Source organism: Rhincodon typus, chromosome 15 (assembly GCF_021869965.1).
Source record: "Rhincodon typus isolate 14 chromosome 15, sRhiTyp1.1, whole genome shotgun sequence".
Taxonomy (NCBI): domain Eukaryota; kingdom Metazoa; phylum Chordata; class Chondrichthyes; order Orectolobiformes; family Rhincodontidae; genus Rhincodon; species Rhincodon typus.
In genome coordinates, this window is record NC_063346.1 from 26,681,189 (window position 1) to 26,699,680 (window position 18,492).

General features: G+C 40.3%; 1 protein-coding gene across 1 annotated transcript in view; it reads left to right on the top strand.

Annotated features, from left to right (window-relative positions):
- The first annotated feature begins 414 nt into the window (after nucleotides 1–414).
- The window catches only part of cpne7 (copine VII), a 127,430-nt gene continuing 109,352 nt past the window's right edge, over nucleotides 415–18,492 (top strand). The window contains exons 1-2 of the mRNA XM_048605655.1: nucleotides 415–526; nucleotides 5,906–6,422. Of these exons, the coding sequence (XP_048461612.1) occupies nucleotides 6,249–6,422 (174 nt within the window). The 5' untranslated portion in view covers nucleotides 415–526; nucleotides 5,906–6,248. The remainder of the gene's footprint in view (nucleotides 527–5,905; nucleotides 6,423–18,492) is intronic.

The following is an 18,492-nucleotide window of genomic DNA, read 5'->3' on the forward strand; positions in this document are numbered from 1 at the left end:
CTGCACGGTTTTTATAGCCAAAGCACTAGTTAGGGACTGGCTCACCGGAATCAGAGCTGGTGGCGCGGGATCTGAAGGTTGTGCTTTTTATCAGTTTGTAGATTTCATAGATTAGCCGCGTTCCTCAATTTCACTCCCTCCTGGTGGTATTGAGTTTCTCTGCAACTCGATTTCTAAGTGCACGGTTTCGGTAAATAATTCTTTCACGATATTTTGCGCTTAATGTCAAATGCTACTGCAGGTCTAAGAGTGAAAGGGGGTGGAAGTTTTCTATTACAAACGGGAAAGAAAGGCAGGCACATTTTATACCCAATGATCAAGTAGGTTGGTCCTGGGGAGGCTGCTGTTGTCTCTGGGACTGTGAGCGAGTGAAAGTATTTGAGTGGAGCTCTCTCTCTCTCTGTGTCCCTCCAACCCCTCCCCCTTGCCCCCCTCCCTCTCTCCCACCCTCTCCAGATCAGCCTCGCACTAACTGGCCAGCTTCGAGTGCAGGCGGCCAGCGCTGAATCCAAGGCTCTCTGCCCAGGTACTTTTTGGCGTCAACTGCTATTTTAATTACTGTTATAAATTGTTACAGTTGGTAGTTAGCAGAGTAGATGGAGGGATGCAGTAAGGAATGTATAAGGAAGAAATTAAATAACTCGTGGAAAGACTAAATTCATTGAGTTACATTTCCTACAGCTGATGTGATTTGAAGACTCGGTTAATAGCTTAGTAACCAGATTGCAAGCAAATCAGATTACTTTTGTGAAGGATATTGCTTCATGTCTCGTATTCCTATCACTACTTTTGACCAACTTGCTTTAATCAACTCGGACTGGGCAATATTAGTGCTGTCAGTTTAATTTTAATGTTTTAGCATGAACTACCTCGCATGTGATAGCATTGTTTTTCGTTAAGTCCTGTAGCTTTTTTTTTAAAGAAAAAGCAGGGATCAGCCTATGGTGACATATTATTACCTTTTATAAGTGTGTTCAGTGTGAACGTAACATTTTTAATCTTCTGTATTGGTTGAGGGCACACCGCGACTAATGTGGCGATCCATGGGTTATCTGTGAATGCTGCTAGCATCCAGAGGCTTGTTATTGAACAAACTCTAAATTTAGTGCAGATTGGTCGTGTCTTAATCCGGCTGTGACGGATAGGAGTTGAAACCAAGAGATGGAAATTGGAGAAAAAAAAAATATTGTGGTCCCGAAATAATTTTGGGAACCCGAGATTGAAGTTGCTGTGTTGCAGGTATGGCATTTTATAGGATAGTATTTCAACACTGAATCGCTCAAGTCCTTGTCAAGTAACATGACATTTCTATCATCCCCCGCGTCGGGCACAGGTTCTTGTATTTTATAAACAAGAGATTAACATTTTGCTATATTTGCAAGCTTCATGGCTGATAGGATGTTCATAATTGGTGTAAACAAAAAAACACTGTACAGATCACTAAGTGGTACATCATCCCTTCCCTGCCCCACTGTTTCCTTTCACTTTCTAATACAGGCAAATAAGCTGTGTGAAGAAGCTTCATTAAATTCTTCATCACATTTATTGAAATGATCTGTCACAGACATCTGTACAAGTTTCTGCTGAAGCACTGTTGGCAGTAGGTGGAGACCAAATCACAAAATAATGAAGTAAATACAAAAAGTCGATTTGAAGATAGCCATGAGAATAACCTATGGAATTTCGTGGTCATGAGGATTTGGTTGTGGCCGAGGCTATTTAGTAATGCCTGCTCTTCTGCTCCTATGATGCTGCTTGGCCTGCTGTGTTCATCCAGCCCTGCACCTTGTTGTCTCCTGAAACGATACCTGGTCTACTATGAGCTTTGGAGATGCAACATACAAGTTTCTATTGTGCTTTGGGGGAGAGTTGCTCCTTTTTCTAAAAAGAAAACTTTCAGGACATAACCAACCAAATTGGGAAGGTTCTTCGTTTACTAATGAAACCTTCAAATTCCTTTTTCAATCTGGCTAGCACTGCTGTAAATGAGATTGAAGTATGTGTCAGCAATTCTGTAGCCAATTTGAATATTTAGGCAGTACATATAGGGTGTTAAATAACTAACATTCAATAAATTGGCTTATTATTGGCACAAGCCCACTATACATAAATGGGAAGTACAAAATAAACCCTTTTGGAAAACCCTTTCCTTTTCAAAGATTTTATCAAGCATACAAACACGCAAATTGCTGAGTTTTTCACTGATATCTATTCAAATACAAGAGATTCTAATCTTACACCAAGGTCATTAACACCACCCCCTCAGTGAATAGCAATCGTTAAAGACTGACGAGTACTCCAAAAGATAGCCTTTCATTTGATTCTTGCTGTTATTTTCTCCTGATCAGTGATTTGGATTTATCCCTGCCATGCTTCACCAGGTTTGCTGAAATAATCACTCGGTAGTTATGGTTTCTCCCAGTAGGTGTTCAAAATTTCTTGAATTAACATAGAAAGTTCTTCCTGCTTGAAATAGAAAGGAACTTGGATCAAAATTTGAGGTCTTCTTTATTGTGCACCTAAAGCTATTGGAATCGGTGCTGCAAATGTCCTTAGATGGTGCCTCATTTCTTCAAAACAGCCCAAGATTTCTCCTGTGATGATTTAATGTTGCTCCACCTAAGCTTCTTGCCAAGACAGAATAAATCTATTCTCACTAATATGTTGTTAGTTTGTTTTTGCTGAGATTAATTCAGTAATATTAAGTGATACAGTTTAAGTGAATCACAGAGGATTTTGTCTTTTGTGCGACCGGATTGAAGCATTTATCAACTATGTGTTGACAATGTAAAATATTACAAAACACAAAAAATGCTAACCTTGTGTTTGTAAAATATTTAAAGAAGTGTAGAGAGGAAAGCAGAAAAAATAATTGCATTATTTGGTAAAGGTCTGCATAACCCTAGTGAAATATAATATAAATTCAACTGTCTCACAACATACAGAACATATGTTACCTGTATTTCCTTTTGTTAATGCAGCAGACTTTAGTTTCAGCTCTGTCCAGTCTGTTCAAACCAAACAATGTTAAAATTTCGAACAATTTGTACTGCAGAGAATGTGAGCCATGGCTTTATAAATTACACATACCACTGTTTCCTTTTATTCCCTACCTCTTACCCAATTCTCTACTCGTGCCAAAAAAGTTGTTCTTCATTCCACACACTTCCATTTTATCTAATAACCCGTAATGAATATACAGATGAGTATGAGTCAGGAGCACATATAGGCCACTTGGGCATCTTTGAAAGCCTGACATGATTGTAACCTTCAACTTCATTCTCCTACCTATCTTCAGTAACCTTTCGCCCCATTGTTTGCCAGGAATCTATCGTCCTCTCCCTTAAAAATATCCAAAGACTCCTCTTACACAAGTTTCTTGTAGAAAAAATTATCAAATGCCTTCTGGAAGTCCAGGAACTAATGCTTCTAGACACACTGTACCATATTAGTGGCATCCTCAAACTTTCAAACAGTTTAGTTAGGCATGCCATTCTTTCCAAATCCGTGCTGGTTCTTTCTGATCACTATAGATTTGTCCAAGTCTTCAATCACTTTGTCCCTAGTAACATCTTCTGGTAACTTTGCTACAATAAATGTTAGATGGTTCTCGTTTCTCACAATTATCCTTCTTATGTTATTAGTTTAAAAATGAGCTATCCAAGTAGCCTAAAAATGCTCCATGTCTTAGAATATAGGAACTGTATTCATATATAACATATATGCATATATATTTCATATATAAACTAAGTTTATTTCTTAACCAAGCCAAAGAAAAATATCTATTTCATGTATCTGTTGATAAATTTATGCTCACAATCTAATTACAATCATACGAGTTCCATACAGCACAGGAAATTGTAAAATTAAATGGAAAGCTTATTTTTGAATGAAGCTTATTGCTTTTTGTTAATTAGAAATACTTCCTTTGACAGAATAATCCTACAGATCCTTGGTAATGGTTGGATAAACCGGATGTGGGATGATAAAGCTGTGGCTGAGGGAAGGAGCCTTGAAAAAACTGACCAATTTGCCCAAATTGCAAACAAAAGTGCTGTAATTCCAGCAGGAACTAATCTGCAGAATTCCACCCATTAAATCCAAAGATACTGCCTGGATATATCCAACATTTTCTGTTTTTATGGTTTTCATTAGTGGATGTATGATCTGATCATAACTTACTTTTGTAATGTTAGGTCACATATCTTTTCAATTTTAAAAGTTGTTTCAATATAGAACTGAGTGATCATTGGGACTGTGAAACTGTTATTTGTGCCATGCAAGCAATAAACTACAGCTTTCCTCCACTGTCTTCTGAGGCCAGGGATGATCTCTAAAATCTTTGAAGTTTCATTCATGTTTTGTCACTTCCATCAACAAATTAAATAGGGTAGTGTGAATATGAGCTTGGAAGACTGAAACAACTTAAAATAATAGTCTAAACAGTGAATCTGCCCCAGCATTGTTCACAGTAAATCTATAGGGACAGGAGTATTATACCATGCAGAATGCAACTCTGTTCTGTTATAAAGGGCAATCTGAGTTCTCTTAATTCTCCAATATTTAATTACAATAAACAGGAACATCTTGTGATTAATTTTGAAATAAATCCTGAGAAGCGCATCTTGCAGGTATTTTTCTGTGGATTGCCAAGGTGATTTTAAACCTTGGGGTTATCTCCTCGGTCAGAAGATTAGAAAAGAAGTTTGGTCCAGACAGTGGTACAGACTTGATGGGCTGAAGGACCTCTTCTGTACAGTATGGTCTTTGACTGCAACATAACGCTCTTGATTCATACCAGGGCAGAGATTGTGGTCTGTGGATGCTGCTTTATAATGTTCAAGCGGCACTGTGGCTCAGTGGTTAACACTGCTGCCTCACAGCGCCAGGACCTGGATTCAATTCCACCCTCGGGCGACTGTCTGTGGGGAGTTCGCACGTTCTCCCCGTGTCTGCGTGGGCTTCTTCTGGGTGCTCCAGTTTCCTCCCACAGTCCAAAGATGTGCAGGCTAGATGGATTGGCCATGCTAAATTGGCCGTAGCGTTCAGGGATGTGTAGATTAGGTGAGTTATAGGGGATGGATCTTGGTGGGATGCTGTGAGGGTTGGTGTGGACTTGTTGGGCCGAAGGGCCTGTTTCCACACTGTAGGGATTCTATAATTCTAATTCTTAAAAAATTTCTATCAAATTACTGTTTTAACTTGCAGCCCTGTGTGATGTGATGTTTGTAGTGTGCTGTCCACCTGAAGGACAAGGGACACAACACTTTAATTTTGGAGGAATAATGGATAATGACAATACATGATTTCACGCATTGCTAATATCGCTAACTGAAATGAATGGGATATAATTTGATGCTGAATGATTAATGTAGAAAAGAGGGAATTAATGGGAAAATGGCCTGATATGTTTTAAAGAAGTGAATGGGAATTATTTATACTAGTTAATAAAAGCAAATGTGTTGTGATTTCACATAGTGAAGTTCTAAATCATGAGAATGACTGCATGAAACTATGAATGGGCATATTGCATTTATTTCTAATTTTGGAACAGAATGAAATATGTATTCATCTATTACATATGGCTATGTTTCAGAATGACAGGGAAGACATTGGCCTAAAAGGGTTTATTTGTTTATTTTCTTATCTCTAAAAAAATTGGCAGCATTATCTTCCTTTTTTAAATTATTTCCATTTATTTCTTTTGCTTATTTTCATTTTCCAGCTGGAAAAATAGACACTTAAATGTTATAAAATCTAGCAACCAGACAGAATAGGTCATGCAAAAAGAATAGACTAACGTTCATTTATTGTAGTTAGTGTTAATCTCAATCAAAGGACTCAAACTTAAATTCTTTGGAATATGACCTTTATTATAGTAAACCTTTTCTTTATTTATTTTCAGGTGCATTTGATATCACTTCAGGTTCTGGGGTTGCCTAAAAGGACTACGTACGTTCCAAGTTACTTCAGTTTTTTTCTTGGATACGGAAGATGGAAGAATCACAGTGTTAACAAAGGCTGAATTGGAGAATCCAAGAATGGACAGAGACTGATTTCACTGAAATAATCTTTAATCTTTATCTCCAACATCTCAGTAGCAGTTGCCTTGGTGCCAACAGCCAATACAAATTCTCAGTGCTAACTTTGTATTGTTGGTGCCTTGGTGAAGAGCTCAGTTGGTCTCTTGTTAAGGTTCTCCCAACGCGTCCTTCCTGCTGATTTCTCAGACATCTCTTGGTGCAGAGATGACTGAGCTCACAGGCAGGGTGTCTCCAGGCCCATTGGGTGTTGTTGCAGCTTCCTGTGTATCCAAGGTGGAGCTACGTGTTTCCTGTAAAGCTTTGCTGGACAGAGATACTCTCAATAAATCTGACCCATCTGTGGTACTTATGATGCAGTCTCAGGGACATTGGGTGGAGGTAAGTGACAATCAATAGATGTTACCTGGTTTAAAAGGCAATATCAATGTGCTTGTGCCTAAGTGTATTTATGAAAAGTTTGTATAATGTGTTTCAAATAACGTGGATTATGAGAGATAGTAGGAACTGCAGATGCTGGAGAATCCGAGACAACAAGGTGCAGGGCTGGATGAACACAGCAGGCCAAGCAGCATCATAGGAGCAGAGAGGCTGACGTTTCGGGCCTAGACCCTTCATCAGAAAAGGGGGAGGGGAAGGGGGTTCCGAAATAAATAGGGAGAGAGTGGGAGGCAGATAGAAGAGGGATAGAGGAGAGGATAGGTGGAGAGGAAACAAACAGGTCGAAGAGGCGGGGATGGAGCCAGTAAAGGTGAGTGTAGGTAGGGAGTTAGGAAGGGGATAGGTCAGTCCAGGGAGGACGGACAGGTCAAGGGGGTGGGATGAGGTTGGTCGGTAGGAGATGGAAGTGTGGCTTGAGGTGGGAGGAGGGGATAGGTGGGAGGAAGAACAGGTTAGGGAGGCAGGGACGAGCTGGACTGGTTTTGGGATGCGGTGGGGGGAGGGGAGATTTTGAAGCTTGTGAAATCCACATTGATACCATTGGGCTGCAGGGTTCCCAAGCGGAATATGAGTTGCTGTTCCTGCAACCTTCGGGTGGCATCATTGTGGCACTGCAGGAGGCCCAGGATGGACATGTCGTCTGAGGAATGGGAGGGGGAGTTGAAATGGTTCGCGACTGGGAGGTGCAGTTGTTTATTGCGAACCGAGCGTAGGTGTTCTGCAAAGCGGTCCCCGAGCTTCCGCTTGGTTTCCCCGATGTAGAGGAAGCCACACCGGGTGCAGCGGATGCAGTATACCACATTGGCAGATGTGCAGGTGAACAGGATTATGAGTTCTGTTTCCATTAAAACTGGTCGATAAAGATAAACATAGAGACTTCCTAATAACATTCCTAGCTAAGATAACAGGTAAACTATTCCACTTTATTGCCCATAAAACACATGGCAAAGATGTGAAAGGCACTATTTGACAATAAGATAATTATTTTCTTCTTTCAATACCTGTGAAACTGAGTCTCAGGAGACATGTGAGACAGACTGTGACCTAATATCCTCTCCTCTTTGTTATGGGAAACACTTTGTCTAAGTTTGTTGCCTTCTTTTTCCATTTGAATGATTCTAAAGGAGAATCTAAAAGGACTTGGGGGCAAGGTCAAAAAAATGGAATTGAAGTAGTGTATTCCACTCATTAACTAACAGCACAAATCTCTTACTAAATACTGTATTTCCCAATATTCTTTGATTTTTATCCTTGTTTATCCCTCGGACACAAAGATGATGAGAGTCAATGTACAGGAAATTGTGCTTAACTGCAATTACTTCATGATTATGTAATGGGATTTAAGAGACTTTCTCTGATAAATGAAGTATGTAATATACAACCATCTCATGTATTTGCTTCAATTAAAAAAAATGACTGTGTTTACATTAGTGTTCAAGATGGATGGAGCAGTGGGGCGGGGCTTCACACCCAAAAATCAATCATGGGAGCAACCAATGAGAAAAAACGTTGCCTTACACATGGAACAGAGAAAGTGTCTAGGGAGCAGCTCCTCCAATCACAGGCTAGTAAGAGAACCAGCCTGTGATTGGAGGAGAAGCTCACAGTAATGTGATTGGTGGTGGTGAACAGATCAGGACTGGAGCCATGGCAGCATGAGTAATCAGGTAGGGGCACAGGATGAGGTAGTGGGAAGCTGTGACTGAGATGGAGGCTGCAAGGTGGGGTGTGGAGGTGGGTTATATCCTCTGGTTCCTGTAATGTTAGAAGTAGGCATACCTTAGACTTTGAAATGGTAGAACTCTGTGCTTATACAGCTTGCCATGTTATCTGGTCAGAAGACTGATCTAGGCATATGTTCTGTTAAATGTTACCTAACTCTCCAGAGCACCCATATAAGTGATCCCCTTGAACTTTACACATGGCTAGTTAGTTCCTAACTCTTTACGGACAACACACCAATATATAGCTGGGGGTGGGGGGAGCTGCAAGTGGGCAAGGAGAGAGGATGATAGCAAGCTAAGGGAAAGAATGAGAAGCTGATACATGGGATAGAAGGAAGTTGTAAAGTAAAGAGAATAATTTTAAACCAGTCAAGGAAATATTGAGCTGAATGGAGGCAAGAAAACATGGAGTCACTGATGCAACAAATTCCTTGCAAATAAATATTTTGCTGAATGTTGTATGAATTCAGGGGCTATATGAGAAAATGTAACATTTGGTATTTTAATGAGTACTGTCAGTTGTTAAATCTGAATTTGAGATCTCAGATACATTAAAAAGGATATTAACTATCTGGTTAAAATCTGTATCTGTAAGAGGGAAATGCAGTAACTGTGAGCTCACTAGCCTATGGAAGGTTTATTTAAAATGATGGCATTTTGTGTGGAGGTGTTTGCCAGTTATTTCACAAAGAAAAGTCTTTTGCTAACTTTTATATTATGTTGTGTCAAATACTGTGGTGTTTAGGCAATTAATGTCTTGCTTTTGCTTTGTGGCTTTGTGTTTGATGGAATAATGATTTTGGATATTGATGAATTTTTCTAATTCTATGTCTGCAAAACCAAATTCCACATGTCAACACACGTACAGAAGGTATTGTTACTGTGTGACTGCACCAGCTAATGTAGATATTAATGAGAATGAAAGAGGAGCCACTGAAAATCAAAAAGCAGCTGTCAAGAAAAACCTCAAGAAGAGCCCTCTAAGAGCTGTTTTCACCCTGGTGCATTGCCATAGTTCACTGATTACTTGTCCTAAGGGAATAAGTTAAGGACAATTTATACTGAATATACTGCATCCAAACAAATGGAGCAGCTCAATACTCAACGCATGATTAGAACAATTTCTCAACTACAGGAAAGTGTTTTCGCTGTAACTGGTCCTCCGATGAGTTCTGCGACCTTCATGAAAAATAAAACACTTTCATCTACCAGCAGAACCTTCTTAATAAATCTCTTCAGTGAAGCTACAGCTGTCTTAAATTTAATTCAAGCAGAAACAGGTTAAATATTCTTTATTTCAGGCAGCCAATTATTATGGAACATATCCTTTGGATATTATTAAAATAACTGCATAGTTAATGCATGTGCATGTCGATTTGGGTCCATCTGAATCTTATTGAAGTAACTCCTGCTGACTGTTATTGTTAGGTACCAGTATTTATTAGTGACTTTTAGACCTTGTGGCACAGCGGTATTGTCCCTACCAGAAGACCTGGGTTCAAGTCCAGCCTGCTCCAGAGGTGTTTCATAAAACATCTGAAAAGGTTGATTTAATGGATAAATCAAAACTTGCTTTAAAAGAAGAAAGGGCTCCCATTTAATGTATTCATGGGCTACTTGTTTTTTTTTTAATTAAGGGGGTGTGGGCTTTGCTGGTTAGTCCAGCTTTTATTGCTCATCCTTAGCTGGATAAGGTGGGAATGAACCATGTTCTTTAGCTACTACAGTCCATTTGGTGTCAGTATGCCTGCAATGCACTTAGGGAGGGAGTTCCAGGATTTTAACCCAGCGATGCTGAAGGAGTGGTGATATATTTCCCAAGTCAGGATGCTGAGTGACTTAGAAATGAACTTTCAGGTGGTGGTGTTCCCATGTATCTGCTGCCGTTGCCCTTCTAGATAGTAGAGGTTGTTGGTTGGGAACGTAAGCCGAACATCTTGCAAACTTTGGTGAACATCCCCTCTTACAACCTTATGATGGAGGGAAGGTCATTGATGAAGCAGCTGAAGATGATTGGGCCTAGGACACTACCCTAATGAAATACCTCTCAGCCAGGAGGTCCTGGTTTTGAGTACCACCTGGTCCAGATGTGTCTAGTAACATCTCTGATCAGGTCGATTAGAAAACATCTAGTCTGAGGAACTCCTGAAGAGATACTGAGAAGGTCTTCAAATGAGCATCATTACTTATTGCCAATCTCCGACATTTTCCCCATACCCTTGCATATTATTTATGTCCCAATAATCATCCAGTGCCCTCTTGAAAGCCTCAATTGAATCTACCTCCACCACACTTCCAGGCAGTGCATTCTTTACCCTAACTACTCACTTTTGTGAAAATAATTCTATTCTCACCTTGCATTTGTTTCTTTTGCAAATCACTTTAAATCTGGTTCTTGATCCTTTTACAAATGGGAAGTTTCTTCCTACTTATTCTATCCAACCCATTCATGATTTTGAAAATCTCTTATCAGATTTTCTCTTAGCCATCTTCTCTTCAAGGAAAACAGTTCCAATTTCTTCAATCTATCCTCGTAACAGAAATTTCTCATTCCTGGAACCATTTTTGTAAATTCCTTTTGCACTGTCTCCAATGCGTTCACATCGTTCCTATAGAGTGGCACCCAGAACTGTACACAACACTGTGGCTGAGGTCTATCAAGTGTGTTATATAAGTTCAGCATCACCTCCTTGATCTTGTACCTCATGCCCCTGTACTAAAACTGAGGATATTGTGTGCTTTGTTATTTGCTGTCTCTACCTGTCCTGCCACCTTTGTAGAGAACAGAGACGCTGAGTGTTTTGCAAGGTAATTAAAACTAACCAATGTTAAGGGCCCTGATATTTATGGGCAGACAATGAGGAAGCCAGAATGTATGATTGTGAAGAAGTAATGGAGGGAGATATTTCAGGAATGTGGAGATCCAACTCAGCATTGTTGAAATTTTGTTTCCCACCTTGTAGCTGGCAAAGTTGAAGGCTGCCAAGTGGGACAGAAAGTGGTGGAAAATCATCATTGGAAACCATTAATAGCTGGCTTTGGCAATTGGAAATCATCGAGCCATTTGGGAGCAGAGAACAATCTAAGGGAAAACAAAGATTGGTGTAAAGTGAGGATAGCAATCTGGGGGAGATAGCGATCAGGGTAAAGAGATGGGTTGGGATTTGTGGCTGGGGTGATGGCCATTCATGGCAGCAAAAAGTCTGTGACTGGCTGAGGTTTTATTTGGAGCGGTTGTGCTGCTTGCACCATTGGTGGGGCAGATGGGAGATAATAATAAAAACTTCAAGGTTTTTATGTGCAATGTTTGAATTTTTTGCTCCATTTTTCAAATAATTTAATTGATTTTGAGTAATTTATCTGTTTACTAGTGCTGTGGCTGGTGACATATGGCCAATATTTCTTGTAAGCCCTAAGTACATAACTTTTCATTGTGGAATTAAAAAATCAAATAGATTTAAATATTGTCAGAAATAGTAGCATTAGGACTGAAACCTCTTGTGTAGTTTCAAATCACATCAATAACATTGTGCAATGATATAATGGTAAATCAAATACAGCAGAATCTTACCAGGCTATAGCAATTTGGGCTATGGTGAGATGTGTGGCAAGGCCTGTTGAGAGAATCGCACTGCATCTTGTTTACTTTTCACAAGCAGCATAGCAAATCTTGCCAGGCAGGATTATTATTCCTTGTTAAACAGCTTGCGTTCTTCCCAAACACTGTTATCATTGGGAAAATGTAATATGGAAACCAAAGTGGGTTTTTGATGGGTTCAACTTGTCCTTGTTCCATTTGATGTCCATGTTTGACACTGAGCACTAAGATTTCAGGGCATGATTCATGGGCACTGGCCATATACGCTCCACATTGACATCCAACATATGTCAGCCTTGAACAACCTTCATAGACCATGCTTGATTCAATTACAGGAGGCTTCTGCACTTCATGTGGCACCTCAGGCCGCACTGGCAACTCTCATTGTAATGCTGCAGCAAGGATACTGCACTCAGGGACACACACCCAGCTCATGGACTGGACCAGGCTATATCTCCAGGCTCTTCGCTTTCTGCCATAGCACTCACCCACTCCTGAGCCTACCTGTAAGCTCATAGCATCGTAGCCGTACCTCTTTGTGCTTTGCTCCCCACCACCCCCCTCACCAGAGATACCAGGCTCCTGTTCCTGTTGGCTTTCTAGGCTGTTTAGTGCAGCCACAATGGAAGGAAGCTGGTTGTGCTGGTTGTAGGTATTAGTCCAGTTGGGGGATGAGGGGGGTGCGGGGTGGGTGGTGGTGGTAGTGGTGGGTAGCGGTTAGCCTTCACCCAGGCCTTCCAGGCAAAGTGCAGACTCTGATACCAGCCCAGGCCCCACTCGGAGTGGTCAATATCAGGATCCTTTCCTTGTAAGGTGCTGGGAGCTGAATGCTGTACAGCCCACTACCTGTACTGAGTCTTTCTGCTCTATTGTGTCTTGTTTCCCTCATGGAATGAGAGAGAGAGAGAGAGAGAGAGAGAGAGGTATTATGAAAAATGAAAGTGGGTGGCTCAATTATTACTATTGGTGTAGGTGGGAAGGTCTCCCGAGTGAGTGTGTAGGCAGAGCAGAGAGTATGCTATTGGGGAATGGAGTAGGTGAGGATGAGCGAGGGAAGGTAATGCACACAGTAGTGTGAGTGGTAAAACATGAGCCTGGTGGGAGGTGAACACAGTCACAGAGATTGAGTGCAGGTGAAGTATCTGAGAGAAGATGGTATAACTGTGCTAGTGAAGTGGACAAGGGCATTAACTTTATTCCTACAGTGCTGGATATTTCTCCAGATGGCTGAGACTGCATTGACTTGGGGTAGCAACCTTGGACAAGCTGGCATGGTCTCGTACCATGGCCTCTACTGCTGGTCTTGGGGGAAGTGGACATGCTACCTGTGCACCATCTTGTCCAGAATCTCCAGGAAACTGATTTCCGTCCACCTGCCATGTCTGGATCAAACATCAGGAACTGTGCGCGGCAGCCCCACACTGAGAGTGCTTGTTGAGCTTTTAAGAATGACTGACAGAGTCAAATATGGAGTTATAAAGCCAAATTAAAGGCACCTCTGTCTGAATGCACACAGCATTCACAACAAAGGAGATGAATTGTTGACATAAATAGAGGTAAACAAATATTAAAAGTTTGCTATTGAGGAGATATGACCACACATGGGAACTTGAACTGAATATTCAAGGAAATTCAACATGTAGAGAGAACAAGATGTGGAATATAGGCAAAATATTATGAGTGCTGGATCTCTGAAATGAATGGAGAATTCTGGAAAAGCTCAGCAGGTCTGGCACCATCTGTGGCGAGAGAAACAGAGTTAATGTTTCGAATCCAGAATGTCGTCTTCAGGGCATTTGGGTGGAGCTAGGAAATAGTAAGTGTCAACAAACATTGGCAGGAGTTGTTTATACGCCATCAAACAATAGGGCACAGTAAAAATCAAGATGTTAGTGTTACATGTATAATCTACATAATCTGATGAGCACTAATACTGTGGAGGACACAGTCTGAATGTATACTAGATGTTTTTTTTTAGGAAAGGTCATTGAGGAACCAACAAGGGAACAGGATATTTTTGATCTAGTATTATGCAATAAGAAAAAGCTAATTAATAACCTTTAGGGAGCACTGGCCATATTATGATAGACTTTCCAATGAGAAATTATGATGTTTATGTTGAATCAGAAAAATACATTAAAATGAATGACAGTGGATGGGCAATGTCTAGTATTTGAAGAACTAATGCATGATTTAGAAGTATGCATTATTTTACAGCATAAAAAGTTGTCAGGAAAATGGACTCAACTATGGCCGACAATATTTTACTAGATAAAAGGAGACAGCTTATAAAGTTGCCAAATAAAAGTAGTCAGCCTGAGGGTTGAGAATATATTTAGAATTCAGCAAAGGAAGATAATCTGAATAGGATGATTGAAAATTAGTAAGGAGCATAAACACAGACTGTTAAAGCTTCCATAGGTATGTAAAAGGAAAAGGTTAACAAAGACAAATGTGGATCCATTATAGACAGAGACAGAAGAATTTATAATAAGCAATAGGGAAATAGCAGAGAAGCTAAATAATTAATTTCTGTCTGTCTTCACAGCAGAAGGTAAAAGAAATCTTACAGAAAAAATAGATATTCAAGGGACTGGTGAGAATGAGGAACTGAGAGAAATTAGCGTCAGTAAATAAGTAATATTGGATGAATATTGTAGGACTGAAAGTTGACAAATCTCAGGCCCTGATGATCCATATGAGAGTGTTGAAAGAGTTGGCAATGGAGATAATGGATGCATTGGTGGCCATCTTTCAAGAGATTCTGGACTGGTGCCTGCAGATTGGAAGGTTACAAATGAAAGGAGGGAGAGAGAAATTGGGAAACTATAGACTCGTTAGTCTGATGTCAGTGGTGGGGAAATTACTAGAATCTCATGTAAAGGGCATGACAACTGGACACTTAGAAAATAGGGATCTGACTGGGCAGAGTCAGAGTCAGGGATTTATAAAGTGGAAATCATTTTGGACAAACCAATTTGAGTTTGAGGATGTTACTAGCACAGTACTAAAGTGTGAAATGAGTAGACGCTGTGTATTTCGATTTTACGAAGATGTTTGGTAAGCAGCCGTGCAAGAGGTTAGTAAACAAAATTACAGCACATAAGATAGAAGGTTGCATTCTCTAGTGGGGGGAGAAAAACTGAGAGCAATAGTAGATGGGTCATTCTCAGGTTGTGATTTATAACATACTGCAAGATAAAGTCACCACAATCCCAGAAGACCCCTCTCTTCTGAGAAGGGGAGAGAGAGAGAGACAGATGACTGCTGGCTGTTTAACCTGAGCGTCACTACATCTCGGGCAAGGGGTAAAGTTGTGAGGACATGACCTTCGGGTGACCTCAGCCACAACAGAGATTGAACTTGCACTGTTGGTACCACTCTACATCGTAGGCCAGTCATCCAGCCAGCTGAGCTAAACAACCCCCTGGGTACTGCAAGGAAAGTATTTGGACCCCAGTTGTTCAAAATCTTCATACTTTATTGTGATATGAGACCAAATGGAATATTTCTGAGTTTGCAGACAACACTAAACTAGGTGGGCATTGGAAAGATAATTCAAAAAGCCTTCAAGGGAATTTAGCCAGGCTGAGTGAGTGGGCCAGGGAACATGGCAGGTGGAATATAATGTGGATAAATGTGGGGATTTACACATGGAGGCAAGGAGCATGGCTGCTATGTTCTGTCATTGCACAGGCTTCCGTGTTCCATACATGGCAGCAGCTTCCAGAACTGAAAGTCCATGCGTTCACACAACAATCGGCATGCACGGATTCTCCGAAACATGTGGCTGTGTAGCTTAGAGAGATCATTGCATGGCTGAGGAGTTAAATGAATACTTTGCATGGGTTTTTAAAGAAAGAGACGCTACTCAGGCCATGGTCTTGGAGGAAGAAACTCTGTTAATAGAAGGGTTTGAAATTGATATGGTAGACGTGTTGAATAGACTGTTGGTACTTAAAGTTGATTAGGAACCAGGACCAGATGAGATGCATCCAAGAATTTGAAGGAACTGTGAGTGGAAATTGCAACAGCAGAGGCTATAATCTTTCAGTCTTCCCTAGACTCAGGGAAAGTGCCAGAAGACTTAAGGATTCAAAAGCTTCCGATCATCTTCAAAAAAGTTTATAAGGATAACCCCAGTACTTTCAACCAGCCAGTTTAATATCAGTGGTGGGGAACCTTTTTTAGAAACAACTATTCGGGAAACAGTGAGTTGATTAGAATGAATCAGCATGGATTTCTGTAGGGGAAATGAGCTTGACTAACCTGCTGGAGATTTTTGAGGAGACAATAGAACGGCTCACTGAGAGTAATGCTGTTTGGACTTCCCAAGGCATATGACATAATGCCACATGATGGACCTGTGAGGAAAATTAAAGGGATAAGAGGAACAGTTGCAATGCGGATACAAAATTGGCTGAATGATAGGAAATAGGGAGTAACAGTCTCTGGATATTTTCAGGCTGGAGGAAGGTTTATAGAGGAATTGCCTAAGGATCAACACGGGGACCCTTGCCTTACCTGGTATGTATTAATGATCAAGAATTTGGTGTGTGGAAGACAATTTCAAAGTTTGTAGATAACATGAAACTTGGAAAAATTGTAAATTGGGCTGACATTGTGGAACTCCAAAAGGACACTGACAAGTTTGTCGGGTGAGCAAAAAGGTGGCAAGTGAGTTTCAATGCATGGAAGAATGAGGTAATGCACTTTGGTGGAAAGAACATTAGAATTGTGCCTCTATCTTATAGTGTCTTTTAAAGGAGACGCAGGGCCAGAAAGATCTGGGTGTACACTTGCACAATTCACTGAGGTGGCAGGACAGGTAGAGAAAGCAGTAAGTAAAGCGTACAATATCTTCAGCTTTATTAATACAGGCATGCAGTACAAGAGCAAGAAAGCAATGTTGAACTTGTATAAGACGCTTGTTAGATCTTAGATCTTAACTGGAGAATCATGTACAGTTCTGGGCACCCCAACATACAAAGTATGTGAATTCAGTGGAAAGAGTCAGGAATAATTCACAGGAATGTTCCCAGAAAGGATAAACTTCAGTTAGGAGAATAGATTGAAGAGCGGAGACTGTTTTCTTTGGAGAGGAGAAGGCTAAGAGGAGATCTAATAGCATTCAAAATAGTAAGTAGCCTGGATAGAGTGGATAGGGAGAAACCGTTCCCATATGTTAAAGGAAAAAGCACAAGAGGTCATAGATTTAAAGTGATTTGCAAAAGGATCAAAGGTAATCTGAGAAAAACCTTCTCATACAGTGAGTAGTCAGGGTGTGGAATGTACTGCCTGGACGTGTGGTGGGGCAGGTTCAAGTGAAGCATTCAAGAATGCATTGGAGAATTATTTGGACAGAAATATTGTGCGAGGTTGTGGGGAAAAAGCAAAAGATTGGCTCAAGGTAATGATCTCATTTAAAGAGTCTGTGCAGACGTGATGGGCTGAATGACCTCCTTCCGCACCTTAAAACTAATGTGATTCCGTGACAAGGAGCAATATGCTGTAGATAGTATAGTCCAACCATAACCATATTAAGTGCAACAGGAACCCAAATTTTAAGCTTTGTCTTTGTCAGTATCACTACTAAAGCTGGTGCAATCAACGATAAAATGAAATCTAACTTCAGGTGAATTGAAATCAAGCAAGCCCCTTTGGGAGAGAAAACTGGTAAATATGTGCATTAGCTCTTAGCCACTTATGTAGTGTCGCACTAGAACGTGTAGTACACAGTTTTCATAATGTACAATATCCAAGTTCACTCTCAAGTTAATATGTTTAATAATTTCAATGAATCTTGTTGCCAAATGATAAATAGTAGAAACTATAACAATAAAAACTTTTTAAAGTATTTATCACTGAAACTGCCATCTGAACTCATTTAAAAAAGAGCTTAAAACATTGAGTTGATGGAATCAGAGATAGTAGGAACTGCAGATGCTGGAGAATCCGAGACAACAAGGTGCAGAGCTGGATGAACACAGCGGGCCAAGCAGCATCATAGGAGCAGAAAGGCTGACGTTTCGGGCCTAGACCCTTCATCATTTCTGATGCATAGCAAAGCATAGAACTAAATATTCAATGGAAATGTGGAGCATGAAATGAAGTTTGAGAGTTATTATAGGGCAGGGAAAGAATAAAATAAACCTAAAGAAGCATTTATCATGTTTGAATTTTTATACAACTGCATTGATGAATTGTTAAAAGGCCATTTATGCTCAGGAGTTTTTTAATGAAAACTGTTCCAAAAACATGGCAGTACCTCCTTATGTGTGCATATTAGACATGTATGATCCAAGCCATTCTGAGGCATTTTCTAGTCCCTATTAAATCCTTGTTCTGTTGGTTGCAGATGTTGCTCTGAGTCAAAATTCCTGAATGCAAAAATGTTTACATAGCAGCTGTCACATTACAACAAAGCCAGATGTCAACAAAGCTGCTGTCTATGCAAATACTGAATAAAAAGGAATGAGCAGAGTCTGTACTCTGTGTTGTGTCATTTTATTGGTAACTGTAGCTTGTGGTTTTACATACTGAAGAAGCTGCAGATTGTGGCATGTGACAAATATGTTTGGCATTAAGAGAAAGCTTGAAGCTGATGTGATTCAGCTTTATTCACCCAAAATGAGTTCTGAGGAAGGGTCACTTGACCTGAAACATTAACCCTGATTTCTCTCCACAG